At 36.9% G+C, this 19,438-nt stretch overlaps 1 protein-coding gene across 1 annotated transcript in view; it reads right to left on the reverse strand.

Annotated features, from left to right (window-relative positions):
• The window catches only part of ANKS1B (ankyrin repeat and sterile alpha motif domain containing 1B), a 425,224-nt gene that overhangs the window by 361,895 nt on the left and 43,891 nt on the right, over positions 1-19,438 (reverse strand). Inside the window, 3 exon segments of the mRNA XM_010561984.1 lie at positions 1,394-1,690; positions 12,338-12,494; positions 16,687-16,767. Of these exon segments, the coding sequence (XP_010560286.1) occupies positions 1,394-1,690; positions 12,338-12,494; positions 16,687-16,767 (535 nt within the window).

Below are 19,438 nucleotides of genomic sequence, written 5' to 3' on the forward strand. Positions count from 1 at the left end.
CCTCCCCCCCCCCCCCCCCTCTTCCCGGGCACAACTTCACTCCCGGATTTCTCCACCAAGCCCCCCCAGCGGCACAAGGGGGACAGGGATGGGGTTTACGGTCATCACATGTTATTTTCTGCCGCTTCACCTCCTCAGGGCGAGGGCTCATCATACTCTTCCCCTGCTCCAACGTGGGGTCCCACCCACGGGAGACAGTCCTCCACGAACTTTCTCCAACGTGGGCCATTCCCACGGGCTGCAGTTCTTCACGAACTGCTCCAGTATGGGTCCTTTTCACGGCATGCAGTCCTTCAGGAGCACGCTGCTCCAGCATGGGTCCCCCCAGGGTCACAAGTCCTGCCAGAAACCCTGCTCCGTGGGCTCCTCTCTCCACAGATCCGCAGGTCCTGCCAGGAACCTGCTCCAGCGCAGGGTTCCCACGGGGTCACAGCCTCCTTCAGGAACCCACCTGCTCCGGCGTGGGGTCCTCCACGGGCTGCAGGTGGATATCTGCCCCACCATGGACCTCCCTGGACTGCAGGGGGACAGCCTGCCTCACCAGGGTCTTCCCCACGGGCTGCAGGGGAATCTTCGCTCCGGCGCCTGGAGCATCTCCTCCCCCTCCTTCTGCACTGACCTTGGTGTCCGCAGGCTTTGTTTCTCTTACATGTTCTCACTCCTCTCTCCGGTGGCTGTTTTCCGCCTCCCAACTTTTTTTTTCCTTCTTAAAAATGTTATCACAGAGGCATTACCACTATCACTGATTGGCTCGGCCTTGGCCGGCGGCGGGTCCATCTTAGAGCCAGCTGGTATAGGCTCGCTCTCTCTCGAACACAGGGGAAGCTTCCAGCAGCTTCTTACAGGAGTCACCCCTGTAACCCCCCCCGCTACCAAAACCTTGCCACATAAAACCAATACAACAGAAAATCAAAATTATTATTACTTAGTAACCTTGGGTTTAGAATGGGATAACCCTGGCAAAATGAGTACTCACTGAAGCATTGTTTCAGATTGCTATGACCATTAAGGGCCATAGCTTTAGCAAGTCATCTTAGTATCATTAAAGCCAATGTTGTAAAAAAAATATATATATACACCTACATGAATAGTTGATATGATTTGTGTACCTACATGTCTCAAGGCAACATTAAAATATACACTCTGCTTTGAAGACACATATCTTTCTTGAGTTATCCCTTTGAACACATCATTTGGGTCATAAAAAATAAATCTGTATTATGTATCACCTTGCAGCATTTCTAACAAAGTAAATGCAAGTGTATTTTAAAAGAAAAAATGTAACAAGTTATTTCATTTTAATCATATTCTCGTGATAAAGGAAAGAAAGGAGGAAAGGAGGAAAGGAGGAAAGGAGGAAAGGAAGAAGGGAAGAAAGAAATTACACACTAACTTGGCAGCTGACATCCATTCCAGCCTCCAGAAGCACCTGGACAACCGCTTTGTGGCCATTACGTGCAGCAAGATGCAAAGGAGTGTGTTTTCTTGTATTACAGTTCATCAGGTTTGGATATGCTTTGATGATCATTTTTACAACACGCAGACGTCCGTAAAGTGCTGCCAGATCCAGAGGTGTTTCTAGTTTGTTGTTCCTTATTGTAGGGTCTGTTAGCTCTTCTAACAGAACAGCAACTACTTCTGAATGACCATACTGAGCTGCACAATGCAGTGCTGTTTCATTTTCATTGTTCTGTTGAAACAAAACAAAAGCTTCAGAAATTCATGTTTAATCACACAACAGAACTGCTCAGCTTCTATAAATTGTCTCCATGGGATCACTAAACAGGCAGGGTTTGCAATATAATGTATGGTAATGTATGTTAAACGCTTCAGAATGACTCCACTAAAATTTTACTAATAATATATCAATACTTCAGCTTTGTGGCTCTCGAGCAGATCAGGTTCCTGTGTGTCCACATTGTTCCCAATCCATTTTTAACACAATGCCCCCAAAAACCTTGTTGCTCATGATATGCCAAAATCTGTAACCATCCTTGATTCAACTCTTCCTGAAATCATGTGTCCTTCTCTCAGAAATACTCTGACACTTATCATAAGTCTCTCTTCTCAGTTGAACTGGCATTAAATCATAGCAGTCTGTTATTAGGGTGGTGAACTTACAGAGAAAAACTGTAATGAAAATATATCAGACACAAGGCTAGTTTCATATAACACTGTAAAAGTTACTTTCAAAACAACAATCCAACCTTGCAAGAAGGTAAAATAGCAACAGTAGATATTAGAAAGACTTAGCATATCACGTAAGCAGCTAGTCTTCTTAGGGCTCCAGGGAGATGTATGTGTGCATTTTAAGGCATATGAGTATTTTTATGCTGTGATTGAATAAGTTTTTGCTTTATAAAGCAATGCCCCCCAAGTCTTTCCCCAAACACTATTTAATAATCTTAATAATAAATAAATAAATATTGAGAATAAGCAGTACCTTCTTTAATTGTTTTCTTCCAGTTCTGCCTGTATACTTGCAAACCCAAACAAACAACTTCAGGCAGAGAGGAAGGAAATAATTTATAGAGCTCTCTGAATTCTATATGCCATCTATATTATTAATATACCTCATCGAGTCTCTATGAAGCCTTAAAATAGGCTAGACACTGTAAATTTTAGAAGTATGTACATTGAATGCCTCTTCTGAGATATGATTTATAAAATGTTGTGCCAGTTTTGAAAATGTTATAAAAGTAGAAAGCCAATAAGCTAATATGTCATATAAAGAACTAAAAAATTAATGTAAATTCAGAAAAGATACTAGAGAAGGATAGAAACATAATTCTAAAGAAAGGAGAAGAGATAAATCTGAATCCATAGGTTGTATTTCTCAAGGAAACAAGTGAAGAAAGTTCTGGGGACAGAGAACTGAAAATAGAAAAAAAGATTTGTCTTTTGAAGGACAGAAAGGGTGAGAGATTCAGAGAAATGAGGCTTTGGCCTCTTAGTCAAAAGCTAGCCAGGATAAGAAAATCCATGTTGCACAGTACTGTCTAGAAAGGTGGAAAGGGAGGAAACCTTTTTGTTCTTTTTGGTAACAGTGTTTCTAATTCTATAATCAAGAACTTAATTCTTGGGTTTGTGGTTTTAACAACATTGCTGTCATGTTCATCTTATCTGGTAATTTAAAACAACTCAGATGGACCTGGGTGACAGAAGAGACAGATCAATACATTCAGATGAATTAATGCTGCAGATAAACTCTTCAGGTGTCTGCAACACCACACAAGATTCCAGAGACTGGAATGTGTTTCCTGCTAAACTGCAAGACCGAAGCTGGAGAAGAGCCAGGTAGAAAGTGAGAAGTTTCCATTGGCAGACATGGCTTGATGACTAATAAGTATTTGAATCATTGTGCATTATTCAGACCACCACATGGTCTTTCTCTATTACACAGACAGTAAGTTCAGGTTAAAATACATACTATCACAATACTACATGGCTACAATGATCTATCAACTACCTGTGATATGCTTTTTGTGCTCTCGTGACTTCTAATGTATCCTTCATACAGGACTGGGCAAAGCAATTTTTTTATGTACAGTGGTATACCCACAAATCACAAGCATAGTTTATTAGAATTTATTTTTAGATTTTCAATATTTTGTGGACAGAACTGCATAGATGAACAGGCAACTGCAGTCTAATTTTGTGTACAATTACCACAATTAAGTATGAAAATCAGATAATTGCACATAAAATGGCCAATTATGGTAATTTGTGCCTACAGTTACTGTATTTACATATCCATGGGAAATAGTTACACAAAGAAATTAGATGTATAACTACATCAACATTCTGTGAGGTAAATAGCAAAATACACATTTACTATACAATTGTCAAACAGATATATCTATCTATCCAGTAACTGCTTATGTTTGATTTTTTTTCAAGCATTTCTGGATATTATATAAAGTATCTGTAATCTTGTGACAACAGTCTAATATTGGAGTTTAAAAGTATTCTGATTAAATTTTCAGACATAAAAATTAAATTGGCTATGGCCTTTTTCTCAAAATGTAGTGACTAGCCAAAATTTCAGCCACATATAGACACACAAAGACCAACCAGTCCAAATCCCTGCTGCTGCTGCACAGCAAACCGAAATTTGCTCCCTCTAAATAAAGAATACCCAGCTGAATTTTAATGCAAGGGTATATTTACAGAAAAGTATATTTTAAAACAGCATGGTGCATAAAAGCATCTGTAAATCTGAACAAAATGTTATTATTTTCAAATGAACATTGTTGAACATTTTTGTATGGTTTGTTTGTTTCCATTTGCCAAATTAAAGCTACATTTTGGTTAATGACAAATCAAACTAATTCAAAATTTAAAAGAACTAGGTATCACTGAAATAAAATAGAAGAATGCAACCTGGACAAACATGATAATTAAATTACCTACACATATGCAGTCATAACAGGCATTGTATATATTGTGTTATTAGAGCTGAGAGGTATTGCCTAATTAAAACTTAATAATACAACATCCTTCCCTCTTTAAAATGTAAATTAATCAACTCAATTCAGGTATAAAAGACAAAATGATTTTTCACTTTCAAAGACAGAATTAAAACTTGTTTAACTGCCCTCTAAATTTATCTGCCTTGACAATTTAGTACTACTTACATAAAATAAATCACCTTGGAAGCAAGAGGTTTTACTGAGGAGAGAGGATAGTTTTTAAGTAGGTTTTGACAGAGTCTGCCATCTTCAAATTTAGGAAAGGAGGGAATGCCTACCAGATAGACACAGTTGGTTCAGCATTCCCAGGGAGACCCCTAAGATGGAGGAGGCTATGACAGTGTATTTTCTGGACTGGAAGAAAATTATCTTCCTCTTCTTACCCCTCACGGCAAGATGGACATGGATAGCTCAGTGTTGTGAACTTCCTCCTTAAGGCATTTATTTATAGAAGACATACAGTAAGAATAACCACCGCCCCCCCAACATATGATGATATTTTAAGAGTTGAAGTTATGTGATTTCCTCGCTCCCCAAAATGCTGTTACTTCTGACAGAAGTCCCCAGTATTCATAGTTAATAATATTTTAACCAAGTAGTTATTCATATGGCCCAATGGACCTCTTTCAGAAATAAGGAAGGCATCTTATGATTCAGCTTTAAACCTTTTGTAGTTTTCTTCTTCTTTATTTGTTACATGGGTCTCTTCATGGGCATGGTCCTGACATTTCCTAGCCTTTCCCTGAATCTGTTCTCTTCCACATACAGCCAGAACTCAGACTTCTGTTGCTGCGAACTGAATTGTGCCTGCACAGCATTGCATCTGCTCAGTATTGCAGGCTGTACGACATCATTTAGCTACTAAGAATGCGTGCCACTGCAAAATGTAGAACGTATCTTAAGGTCTATTCATTAGAGGACAGATTACCAAATACGTTATAGAAACATTTATTGTAGCTTGGCAGTCTGATAGAGCTACAGGAGATACCAAGGGAATGAATGGCTCTCATGAATATTATATAGGTCCTTGTGAAGCCACTGTTAAACAGTGGGTATATTTAGGACTTTTACTGCATAGTTGTGTAGTTCTTTATTTTTGCCAAGGAAATTTTAAAGCTCCTGCAGTCCATGCAAATGCTGTATAAGCAATAACGGCTCTCAAGTAGTGATTTTACAGACCTTTCCAAAGAATGCTCAACTCCTTTATTATCTAAGCATTTTGATGATAAACGTGGAAAGGGAGACTTCCTAAATCACCAAGCCATTTCTTTGTCATGTAATCCCAATGTCAAGTAACTGAACAAGACTTTTTTTATGAAAAGCTTTGTGCTATTGCCTCACTTATGAAAGAAGAATTTACGTTAAAGAAGGATGGAGCAACGGGAGAGTTTGAAAAAGTCTATCTATATACTCAATATACTCAAGAATAGTTAACTAGAGAGGAAAAAAAGATACAAAAATAAGGCTTTAATAATTAAAGAATTAAATAGACAAAAGAATAAACAATATATCCAAGACAGAGAAAGGAATGATCTCAGGATGGTCTTACTTCATCTATTAAAACAGGAAGTCAGTTTCCTGAGAAGAGAACGCCGATATAAGTTAATACTTCTGAAAAAAATAAGGAAGTTTGCCTGATTGATTCAGCAAGTAGCATGCCACTGTATTTAATTACTGTGGGAATTAAAGTCCTTTCCTGGATGTCTAGGGCAAAGGCTGAACAATGTTACAACAGAAACACAGCCAAGAATGAGGAGAGCTCTTGGGAGCAGCATTGTGACTTTATTGTCCATTCTTTTTGAGGAACGAAATGGGTTTTTACACTGTGCATAGATTTTTACAGTTTATGTGGAAAAATAACTAATAATACGTTTCTTCTTATCACACGACATCAATAAACCTGTCTAATTTGAAAGCCATGAAAGAACTAAAAAGCCCATAGATTTCCTTATCACGTTTTCTCTTAAACACAAAAACAAGCATTAGAATTTAGGCATCCCTAATATTTCCAGATATATTTTCAAAATGGATTTAAAACCCAAAGCATTTAAGACAAGACTAAATATTTTTCTTTTTTTTGTTCTGCTACAACTGCAATTGTCCACAGATAAAAATTTATTCATAACTTTGCTCACATCCAAAAATTTAGAAACCTGAGAGTTCATACCTATTAGATGTTTAAAAGAAGGTCTATATTTTATCACCAGATGTGTTTCTCTAACTTCGTTGGGGTTTTTTTAAGACCTACCATTCCTGATGATTGAATTTTTTTCTTTCATGAGGTCTTGTCCTGTCACAAAATAATATTCCACCAGTGCCTAAAGCCGTCTGCCAAAAGTCTAGGAATATTTTTTGACATGCGGTCCTCTGATGATTTTTAACACAGAAATGAGAATGGGTTTAACTGTAATTTTGAAAAGGCACTGCATTTGCACAAATGTTTCCAAGCAACATTAATGAGACCGAACAAATGCAAAAAGGCATTTGGGGAGATAAACCTTTTTCAGCAGAATCTGAATGAAATTCTGAACATGGCTCCAATGGGTATCAAAAATCACCCATTGTAGTATGAATGCTGAAATTATGTAGTTAATAATACCAGAGAATTTGGCTACGTGCAGAATCAAAACTGAACACAGAAAGTTTAGTGCATGGGCAATTGCCGATAAAAGCAAGTCAAGTAATCAGTCAAGTCAGAAGTTTCAGTTTATCAAACTATTTTAAGAGATACAAGTAGTTTACAATTATTGGCAACAGAAATGTAATAAAACTTAAAGTATTCTACTTAAACTAGAAATACCAGTTGTAAGAGGAGAAGTACTCATAAATAACATAGTTGGACATTTCCTTCTTCCTGTAGCACTACTATGTTTCTTTATGTTTTTCTTTAAATCTACAACAAATTGATACTGAGGTACTGAAACTCTTTACTGCATGCTACCCTGCTCCATTTCTATTTTTATCTTCTCAGTGCAGTTTAAGCCTCTGTATTCTAATGCCTAATGCACATTCCAGTAATGAGTGGTGTCCCCCTAGGGTCTGTACTGGGACCAATACTATTTAATATGATCATCAATGACACGGACAGTGGGACTGAGCGCACCCTCAGCAAGTTTGCCGACAACACCAAGCTGTGTGGTGCGGTCGACACGCTGGAGGGAAGGGATGCCATCCAGAGGGACCTGGACTTGAGAGTCCAGGCTTGAGAGGTGGGCCTGTGTGAGCCTCCTGAAGTTCAACAAGGCCAAGTGCAAGATCCTGCACATGGGTCGGGGCAATCCCAAGCACAGATACAGGCTGGGGGATGAGTGGGTTGAGAGCAGCCCTGCAGAGAAGGACTTGGGGGTATTAGCAGATGAAAACTGAGTATGAGCCAGCAATGTGCGCTTGCAGCCCAAAAAGCCAATTGCATTCTGGGCTGCATCACAAGAAGCGTGACCAGCAGGTCGAGGGAGGTGATTCTGCTGCTCTACTCCACTCTGGTGAGACCCCACCTGCAGTACTGCCTTCAGCTCTGGGGTCACCAGCACAAGACAGTCATGGACCTGTTGGAGCGGTTCCAGAGGAGGGCCATGAAAATGGTCAGAGGACTGGAACACTTCTGCTACGAGGACAGGCTGAGAAAGTTGGGGTTGTTCAGCCTGGAGGCCCCTTCTGACCCACCATTTTATGATTCTATGATTTTATGATTCCATGAACATGTTCTAATGAATATCTTTACCATACAAGAACAATATGATGACAAATAAAGATGTCATTGTCCCATAATTTAGAGAATACTTGGATTTAGATAGTGATATTTTTTCAAAAAAGACAATTTTTGTAAAAGTTATTGGGAAAAAATTCTGCTGCAAATTACCTAGTGTGAATCAAAATCAAATCTACTGACTTCCCATTGAAATTCACCTTTACTTATATGGAAACAAAATTAAAAAGTAATTCTGTAATTTGTTTAACTACTTTGAATAAATGTTTTCTTCAAATTTATTGCTGCAATCAGCTCAAATAAAAAAGATTTCTTCTGCATATTTTTTTCTTCTAAAAAGACTATTATAAGAGTTGCAAGGGAAATTCTGAAATTCATCCACATAGTCTCTAATTTAAGGGGATGGGGTGAATATTAAATGCAGAACTTGAAAATTATTGGGTTTGCAGGCTACTTTGGAACTCAGTTGAACTTCTGGAACTCCCTGAGCTGTCACTGAGAGAAGCATATAATGTCTGTGCTTCATTTTGATGATTTGGGGAAGTCAGTAAATGTTAGATGTTTTTACAATATGTATTTACATATTATGAATGCATGCTGAACTCTTTTCCTTCACATTTCAGAAGAAGTGTCAAACAGCATTAAGGAAATGTGAGTGTTTTTCATGACAATTAGAATTTGATGCACAGGCAAATTCTACAGTATATTAAATACATAAATGTAAGGAAAAAGATGTGCTATATGCATAAAGAAAAGCAGGCAGAATCACAAAACAGAGAACATCACTGAGAAATTTCAGAAGTGTTCACATTTTTTCCTCTAAATTTTTCACTACACATATTCTGCATATATATATTAAAAATGTATTTTGAACTGGTATTCCTCATGTCATTCACCTTTCTTGCATGTGATTTCCCGCATTAATACGAAACACTACATATTGACCTATATGTGGCTGTTAGTTATTATTTATTTTTTCATAGATTAGGATTTCTTATCAATTATGTAATTTTATGGTGAGAGTTGCCATAATAAATGTTTGTGCCACCCAGATGTCTTTACATAAACAAACGTGTAAGTAGTTTGACTGTTAACAGCACAGCTTTATATTATATTTGGTATTACTAACAAATCTTGATCTCATACTACCTACTTGATCTTCATTCAGTTCATAATTTACATATTTTCAAGTCTTCATCAATGAATTTTAAACACGTTTTGTAATTTAAAACATACATCATGCATGTCAACTAAGACTCCTGTATTAACATAATTATTATGCTGTAACCATGTTCTGTGTGTAGAGTTGCCAGTCTACATTCAACCACCCCCATAAAATAATTGTCATTTAACTGTTCGCCTCTTTACTGTTTTTTTCAATTTTATGTAGTAGGAACAGTAGGGGGCATTCAGAGCTTTAGATGCTAGATATGGCTGGATATGATCTTATGATGTTAGTTAACTGCATTTTAAATGTGTAGAATGCAGTTCAATTAAGTTACAGTATACCATATTAAATCCATTAATTCGTGTAATATACATTTATGCACCGTGAGCTTCTCATTTACTTCTTTGTTGTGGTGTTCATTATTTTCACTTAAGTTTTTAGAAGCATTTCTTTTACATAGAATTTTAATAAAATAGATGAAAAGCAACGATATATGAAAAATTAGTTGCAACAACTTTTAAATAATGAGCAAAATTATTTTCTTAAACTGAAAGCACATCCATTCTTAATGTGATCCTTACCAAAAAAAAACAGGAAAAAAAGTCTGACTTGAGTATATTACTTGCTGTGGTGAAAAACTGAAAAATGGCTATCCTTCTCCCCAGCTCCCAGAAGAAAAAACAAGGAAGAAAAATAGCCCAGGATTTCTTATAAGCTGTAGCCTCAGCTCCACAGATCTGAGAGAAACTGAGAGCTCTGAGGAGCCACCTGCCCTACAGAGCCTTTCAGCAAATAAGCAAAAGCCTCAGAAGCCTACAGACTCATAAGAATGTACAACAGGTATTAGGGTGAGGATGCCACTCTGGAGTTATTTGAGGATATGTGGGTGGAGATGGCTTTATATCAACATGGCATTTCCCTCATTGCATGACATGGATAATATTCTCCTGAGTTAGAGTGCTAAGTAGCAGGGGAAAGTTGGTGCCAGCAAAGCGGTCCACGTACTAAAGGTGGCCATTGTCTAGAGTGGAACACCAGGGCATTTACAAGGACAGAAGGACTGTGTACGCTTAATTTCGAAGTTTAATATGATCAAGATTCCCTTAAGAGACTTAAGGTCCAACATTTCTTGTGAGGACTGCTCACACATTTTCCATTATAAAGTTTTTGGGCAAAATCCATAAACAGCAGGAGATCTGATGACAAGACCTTTTTTGAGTCAGTGGGGTATAGAATCAGATGTATCCCTGCTCACTTGCTCCAGTGATCAAACCAGAGAGACTGGACAGCACACCTAATCAAGCTCCAGAATATTCTAGAAGTTTGGATGTATATGTGGGATTGGGGAGAAGTAGGTTCGAATTTACATTTCTCTTTCTGATCTTACTGAAATTCATCTTTCACTATTCCTCTCTCTCTGAAGTTCCTGCATAGCTTCCAGTTTTCTGTCAGTAAGTATAAAGAATCTCTTCAAGCAAATGGATAACATGCAATCAGAAAGTTGATTTTTTATTTTGTAGCAGAAATAAAACTGAAAAAAACCCCTTCCCCTTGACAAAAGGTATTCCCACAGTTCAACTGGTTTCTTCCCACATGCAACAGCTGATGACAATGAGAAATGCGGAGAAACTCCTAATCTGCAACTCAAACAACAGAATGACTAATTTTGGGTTTTGTGGGTTTTTTCTTGGATTAGTCAAGAGTATTATAGGATTTCCCAGAAGACTGTCACATGGGAGTATTTTATTACTTTATTTTCCTATATTCCCTGCATTAATATTTGATATTCATATCATAGTTATTGTATGGATTCCAATGGCTAAGTGTATAACCTTAAATATCAAATAGATTACTCAAGCAATGGCATCTCACACTGATTAAGTGTTTGCAATTTAGGTCTAACATTTCTTATTTTCTCACAGTTTGCCTTCCTGCCACATTAATGTAGACACTGAGAGTGCAATTCATTTGTTAGACTGTGCTTTGCCATTGCGATGCTGTAGGGTACCCTACCTGGAGTCCCTCACCCACTCCACAAGGACACGGAAATTCTAAGCATCCTCTGTCAAACCTTCAGGGCCATGCAGATGTCTCACTTACTGCGGGGCCTTAGAACATACTGGATTTCTGGTTTTGGGCAAATGAATCCTGAATAACCCTGTTGGCTCCTGTGATTACACTGACCAGACCTCTGTGGAATAAAATGGTGCATATACTAAAATTTAGGTCTGAATCTGGAGCTGAGTCCCACCTTTACATTCCAATAATTTCCTGATTACCCTGGCAAATTCAACAGCTTATGGTTACTACTCATATTTCACAGCCTACTTCCAGTCCTCAAGCAGTTCAGCTGACTATAGATGGTGTCAGATTTTAATCGCCTTCTTTCTATTTCTAAATACTAACCCTACACATCGACCATATAAGAATATACAGAATGAAAACAGAAGGTGTGCCATATGTTTGAAAACAGAATGCAACATACTTATCCTGCCCTTACTCTCATAATTTTTCCCTAGTATTTACATGTCCTTTCTGCTGCACATGCATACATGCAGACCATCTGGTTTGTCATTTATCTCTGCATATCAGTTCATTTACAATACACTCAAAATATACCAAGAATATTAATTTTATCTCAAAGTTTTTCAGGAATTTAATATCTAATAAAGTAAAAGAGACACAGTTTATGCAAATTTACATCAATATATATAAGATGCATAGTTAGAGTATGTCTTCATATGATTTTCCAGAAATAAGCAGAAGGTTTTTTCATACTTTTTAAATCTAATATCCTTTAGGTCAGTGCCCATCCAGAAGAAAGATATCTGGTATGCTTATATTGGAAGATTTTATCAGTCTTGGAGAAGAAATTACTGAAACAATGGAAAATAGATTTTTTTTTTTTAACTTGGCTATAAATTTGCCAGACCTAAAGAATATGTGCTGCTCTTTTCTGATGATGTATACAAATATTTTTTATCACTTCACCTGTTCATTCACTCTGGAGTGTGATGGCCCATGATGGATGAGAATCTTCACAATGTCTACATCTCCTCTCCAAGCAGCCAAGTGAATAGGAAAATAACCTTTATTATCTGCCACATTAGTTGATGCTTCATACTGAAGTAATTTGAGAACTATATCCCTGGAAAACAGGAAGTAGATCTAAAAATTGACAGGAAGCTTTTTTATTAAGTTTTTCATGAACATACATATTACCAAATTTCTTACCCTGAATAACAGAAAAAAACCCCTGTATTTCAAGTGAAACAGCTACAAAAATGAAGACCAATCATTTCTAAGAATGAAACAGATAGTAAAACATAGCCAAAATGTTATTAATTGTAATGGTTCTTACTTCTTATGAATACCCATCAACAATATTATCATCAGTTCTCTGAGTCTGTTTCTTGCAACAGGATCACCTGGCCACGGAATCATTTTTAGAATTTGCCAGTCCAGGCCATGTGCATGTCCCTCAAGACAAACCTTCCAGGCACTAAAGGCAGAGAAGTACTCCTGTCCCCATCATTGCTGGATTCTGGAGGCAGGAAGACAAGAGGGTAGCTTTATGGACACGGTTCCTGCAGTAAGGCTTAAGTCAAAGTTTTTCTTCTTGTTTAAGGCATTATCTCAAAGATGGAGGAACCAATTTAATCATGATCTAGTTAGATATATACTATCTTCTATGGAATAACTGCTTCTCTTTTCATTTCCCACATCCAGCTGCCTGAGAGCAGTGAGAAAAAAAGTTACTTTTATTATTTTAATTCTTATTATATTCCTTTCAGTATTTTCAGTGTGGCTTATCATACATTAAATGAAAGATTAGTATAAGCTGGTATATTGCATTCCTGATTTTTAAGCAGTCTCCTGTACTTAACTTCAAAAGTTAAATGCAAAAATCAGCTGTGTGGTATGATCATGTTATCAAGTATGTCAGAAAGTAAATAAATTCTGCCTTATCTCTCCATTTGTAATCTCATAGTTTGACACAGTCAGGCCTCATTAGTTATTAAGTTAATAGTATCTATGATCCAGTGTGGGCAGTTCTACACACATTTTTGCTGAATATGGAAACACTGCCTCTTACTGATTTGGCTCAAAAACTTGGGTGGGGGAAGTGGGGAGAGGGAGCTCAATGCAGCTTATGTTATGACTAAAAATGAAGCCCTTGACTACAAATTAAGACAGAAGGTAAATCCTGAGGCAATTCTTCTCCCAACCTTGATGGAACCTTATTTAATTGCCTATTGAGAGAAAAACGTGGCAAGTAAGAGTGAATATATCCAGGTCAAAAGAAACTCCAAGTTGTCTTCAAAAGAAATCATAGAGATACCACATCTAAGCTTTGAGGGAGACTTTAAGCTGGGCTTTGCTTACTCCTGCCAAGGTCAAATAACATGAAAACAACCAAGAAAGAGCAGCTCCACTACAGGAAGACTTTTGCTACACAGAAAGTTCCAGAAAAGTGACATCCGAGAGAAACTTTTTAGTACAGGTAAGGTTTGAGAGACTTCTCATGTAATTAATAGTTGGTCTTGCAGTAGATGGTCTAATGAAGGCTAGAGATACGGAGTAGTTTGAAAGGGACACAAATCAAAGGAAACAGAAATAGAACTAAGTGGGAGAAAACCAGCAAAAACCCCTCCACAACTAAAATCTGTAGATAATGATATACAGCAACTATTGGGAAGAATCTGTTGCAAGATCCAAGCTACAAAATAGAACCTAGGTCTCCTTCATCCTTCAAGAATGCGCTGACCCATCTCACTTCTCTAGGGTGAGTCTTTTTTAGTGTGCTGTCAGAACTGTTTCATTTTGTAGAAATAAATTTCAGAGAGGAGAAGACTGAGAGTCCTTAGCCCAGTAACATTACCGGGCTAAGTAAAATTACTTAGGGAGAGTGAGATTCAAGTGCCTGCCCCAGATATAATTTAATTACTTATATAAAGCAGAATAGTTTCAAAAGTAAAGAGAACTATCCCAAAATAACCAAGGAGAAGGGAATTCATCACATACATACAATGATCAAGCAGAGACTTGAACACTGGTGTCCAACAAGTATCCCAGCCACAAATTATTGGTTGGGTCATTAAGTCTTATGTTCTCACTTTTCCTGAAAACCTTTGAAATCTCTCAAGTTCATCCTAATGTAAAGTGTGAAAAATTAAACCCCCAAAAGTTTTCAAAGGACAAGAACTTCTCCTCAGTGGGAAGGCTCCTGCATCAAAAGACTGTACCCAATATTGATTTTGAATATAAAGTTTTAAATCTGAAACAGAGTGTAAAGGTATTTATTTGTTATTTGTGGTGACTAATGAAATTACAAACACCAGGTATCTGTCCAATTCCTTTGCTGACAGTGCTACCGTTGTAGCAGGATCAGTATGGTGGCTTGGATAGCAGGTCCTGAACCATCATGATTTATCATGAAATACCTCATGATGTATTTCAGTTTACTTTAATATAACAAGCTATAAATGTGATGTCAGTAACTGCTACTTACCCTGCTGTGTGAGGGTAAGGGGTCAGAGCAGCCAGTGGCCACTATGACCTTTTCAAAAGCTGCAGTTACGTGGCTGCTGTACATAAGTCCACATCTTGAAGTTCTCTCTGGCTTCAGCAGAAGTTTGGCCAACACTGTGTCTGAAAACACTCTCTGGCTTTTGTATGTTTTGGGATTTTATAGTTTGTATTGCTAGGATTCACTTGACATCTCTGATAGATTCTGTGTTGATACAGCAACATTTTTACTTTGCTGGGTAACTATTGGTTTATAGTCAGTATTAAACATACTAAAACCAGTTTTCGTCTATTTAAAACCAGCAATCTTTGCAAGCTAAGGCTTAGGCTTTTGTCAATCAAAAATGTGCAATGGCAAAGGAAACAATCCATTAACTAGAAACAAGAGAAATGTGATTTTCTCCCTTTTTAAAAAAGGCTGAGTTTAATAGACCATATTAAGGGCTTAGACCTAATTCCATGGAGGTAAAATATATTAATGGATGATTCTGAATCCTGCTACAGAACTGAAATTTTGGAAAATGCACAATATCTAGTTTAACAGTATTTTAACTTCATTTATTTATTCAGAAATGGAATATCCTATATTCACCAAGGGATTAATCTTGTCTAAAGAAAATATGCAGGTTTCTAGAATACAATCAAAGATACATCCTAAAGTTTTAATTTTTCCAAGAACGAATGCAAAAAATGTGAAATGAGTAAACAAAACATATAATTATTATGGATTCATATGTTATCTTATGGACAGTCCAAAATCACATTAAAGCCAGTGCAAATCAGTTTTAAATTCAGTTGGGTTTTGATCAGTTCCTTATCTCCCACAGCGGAATAACCCAAAGCCTTACGTCAATGTTTTCTTTAGTGAAAATCCAGTCACTGTTAACATGGTCAGTTTATGAACAGGATAGCTGGACTGCATAAAGTGGGGCAGCTCTTACCTCAGTTACAGTGGGGTCCATCCCACTAGAACTTTATAGACCTCATTAAAATCTTTCTTTCTTGTTCTGCCTTAATAACACCATGCAGTTGGCAGCATAATACAATGGAGGTAACATGTAGCAAGGGACAACATGTAATAACAGAGGTAACACAGAACAAATTACCAGGTGTAATAACAAAATATGTAGCAAGTTTCCACATTTTTTCACTGACAGGTCAATGCCTTAAAGCGTTCGCCCGCACTGGTATGCCTGGGCAGTCAGTACCCCTCAGTGGGGATTTTGCAGGCTTTCCCCAAGCTTGGTGAGACATGCATGTGGTAACTTGGATGGATGGCAGGGAGGGAAAAGCTACAAGGTCCCATACAAGGTAATAGCCATTTTTTTCCACCTTCAAGTGTATAACTACTAAATATTCTTATCGTGCTACTTTTACTTTGATAATGATTAATCTATACTGTTCTTTTGTTTCACAGTATTGCTTCCTTAAATATTCAACGCACTATACGTGTGTACGTACACACACAAGTATACTACAAAATTTTCTGTTGCAATTTCCCACCAGCTAAAAAGCACTAGAGACACCATTAGCAGTAACAACCATAAATTTACTCAAAATTGAGGAAGAATTTAGAAGAACCAGTATAGAATCAATAGCTTCTAAACTGCATTTCCCATTTGTCTTTACTACATGCTGATATCAATGACAGTATAGAAAATTCTTATATTAATATATCCCATGGGAAATAAGATTATTTTAGTAAGTCAGGGTTTGTCAATTTTCTGTGAAAATCTCAGTGCTATGCTACATATTTTTAAGTTACGCAGTTAAATACCATTCTACATAAAAACTAAATGTGAGGCACTTACTTGTGTCCATTTAAAGCTGCATGATGTAAAGCAGTATAACCTGAACTGTCTGTGCAGTTTATATTTGGTCCTCGCCAGATGCTGCAAATAAAGCACAATTGTAAAGTTAATTTTTTGGCTTGGCAAGTACAGCAATGTCAGAAATCTGATGTGTAAATAATCTGAAGATCTCTGCAACACGTATGATTAAACCTTAAGAGACAATTTATCCTGAAAAGAACTTAAAATAGCAAATGTCATGTTGATATCAATATAATTTATTTATAAAAATAATTTTACACATTCATCTTTATAGCAGTCATGAACTTTATGTAGGGCAGTCTCAAAGACTAATAACTATTCTGTCATTTCAATTAGATCTGTTCTCCCAGTATTACTCTGGTAATTACACTGAGGATATAATCTGATTTTGCACTACTTTTTTCACAGGTATATATTCATGGAGTTTAGGTCAGTTAGTCTAGATTCATACAAACGTAAGATTAGTGAGAACCAATCATATCCTTTAAAGGGACAGAAAACTTATTCTTTTTACTTGGCCTGATATTTTAGCTCCCATTTTAACCAACTACATTTTAAAATAAATTACTTATATATAAAACAAAAGTTTAATAAACAGTGTTGCTTTTTTGTTCTCTTTCTGTGTTTTACAGCCCTTATTTTACAGTTAGCTTCATTATACATCCTGTGTAACCAGTTTCACGGTCTATTATGGACTCTTCACAAAACAGTAAAGTAGATTTTTTGTTTCAAAGTAGAAAAATGAGACTGCTAATCTACCACTCCTCACTGTCCCGTCCCGCCCCCCACAAAAAAAAAACCCCAAAACCAAAAAAAACCAACAACAAACTCAAACCCTGGAAATGGGATACCAGAGGCATATTGAGTATCAGCAGGTTTTTCTTCTAACTGACTACATTTGAAGCTGACTGTATCATTTGTGGAAACAATTTTTTTTATTCCGTAACACAGTTTTCAACCATTAGTATTACAACAAGATTATGAGTCCTGAATTACAGTCTGTTTTCTTTGGCTTCTAATACAGTGTTAAACAGTCATTGGCAAGCCATATTTTCCTTTCACTTCATACCTTGGAATCAAGTGCTGCAGTTTAAAGAAAACAATCTGAAGCTAATAGGTAAAAAGAATTTTTCATACTCACATTTTTCATGATCTACATAAATAAAATGACATGTCATGCTTAACATACGCTTTTTAAGAATTCTTTACTACTGAATCTGTATTTTATTACCTATGGAATACTGACATTGTAGACTGGTGTCTTTTTCATTGTGTGTGTTTGAATGATTAATTAGCTCATAAATTTAAGCAGTAGTTTTCCCATAAGTAATACTGCATGCATACAGAATTATTTCTCTGATACATTGTGTTCTGCAGCGAGTATAATTCTACATAGTGCTGGGTACCTCACCTCTCCCTGCAATTTAATTTCTTGTAAGAACAGGACTGAAATATTTTCTTGGGTGCAAAGAAACAAAAAATGAAGTATTTTTTTTTTTTAATCTGCTCAGAAGTCTACAGATGTTCTTTTCCACAGAAGGCAACTTCCAGCTAGGAAAGGCACTCTAATCTTTCCAATTAAAAGAAATTATTTTAACTTCAAGACGTAGTAAAAATTGAGTCCTTGAACCGATAGCTCCTCCATAATTGTCAGATGTCATTTACATGGCAGACAGGATGTCTTTATCTATTGGAAGGAAAGAAGTCCTCGTCTATCGACATTCTATAATCTCTTTTATACTTTTGCACAATACTTTGTTAGTTATTTTCTTATTTATTGGATTCTACTTTCTTCCTTTGATTTGCACCAGCTTATAGGAGAATGAAGCAGAAAAAAGAAAAGTGGTATAGAAAGTCGTATTTTAAATATTAAACTAAGCACATAAGTGACCGGAATATTAATTTACTTGGTTTTGCTAGCTTGCTTGCTTTGGCTTACAGTTGCTAGGATTTGCCTGTTGGTTGTTTTTTCAAAAAGCAAGGGATCCATGAGTTCATCTATTATTCATGATGCATTAGGCCTTTAAAAAAATTTAAAAAAAAATAATCACAGAAACCCAACCAAAACCTAGTTCTTTTTTCCCCTAATTTTCTCCTTTAATCTAGGCACTCTTTAATGCATTGTTGTACTTCCTGACTCTGGTCTTGTGAAATACTTTTCAACTGAAACTACATGGATTTTTTTTTTCTACAAACTGAAACTTTATTAATGAGTGTATAAATGCATCTATGTGAAGCTCCTCAGAACACTCACGTTGGGAGACAAAGGACAAAGGAGCGTGAGTAAATCCTGCTGACTCAGAGAGATGAGACAGGATGCACAGACTAATCGCTGTCAGCTCCCAAACAGTACAGAAAGACACGCTCAAAATCAGAACTCGGCTAGCAAACGAAAGAACACAGCAGACACGAGCAGGGCTTGGCTGCAGGCATCTCTTTTCCCTCCGGCCAGTGCAGAAAACCCCTCCTAGGAGGTCTTGCATTGCTACAGTATTGCAACACTATTTCCTACAAAATGAACTGCAGGTTCACTATATACACTGGATATTTATGCTTTAATAACTGACAATCAAATTCAAATTGGGCAGTCTGTGAATAGAAATTCTTACACCCTAAAACTCCCAGCTGTGGTGAATAGTTCACCTAAAGCTTTTCTCTTGTAATCACAATAGAGCAAGGCAAAAGTCTAGTGGTGTATTAGTGCCGTAAAAAGCAGCTGACTTCAAAGAAA

The sequence above is a fragment of the Haliaeetus leucocephalus genome, unplaced genomic scaffold (genome assembly GCF_000737465.1).
Source record: "Haliaeetus leucocephalus isolate CR32 unplaced genomic scaffold, Haliaeetus_leucocephalus-4.0 Scaffold151, whole genome shotgun sequence".
Lineage (NCBI taxonomy): Eukaryota > Metazoa > Chordata > Aves > Accipitriformes > Accipitridae > Haliaeetus > Haliaeetus leucocephalus.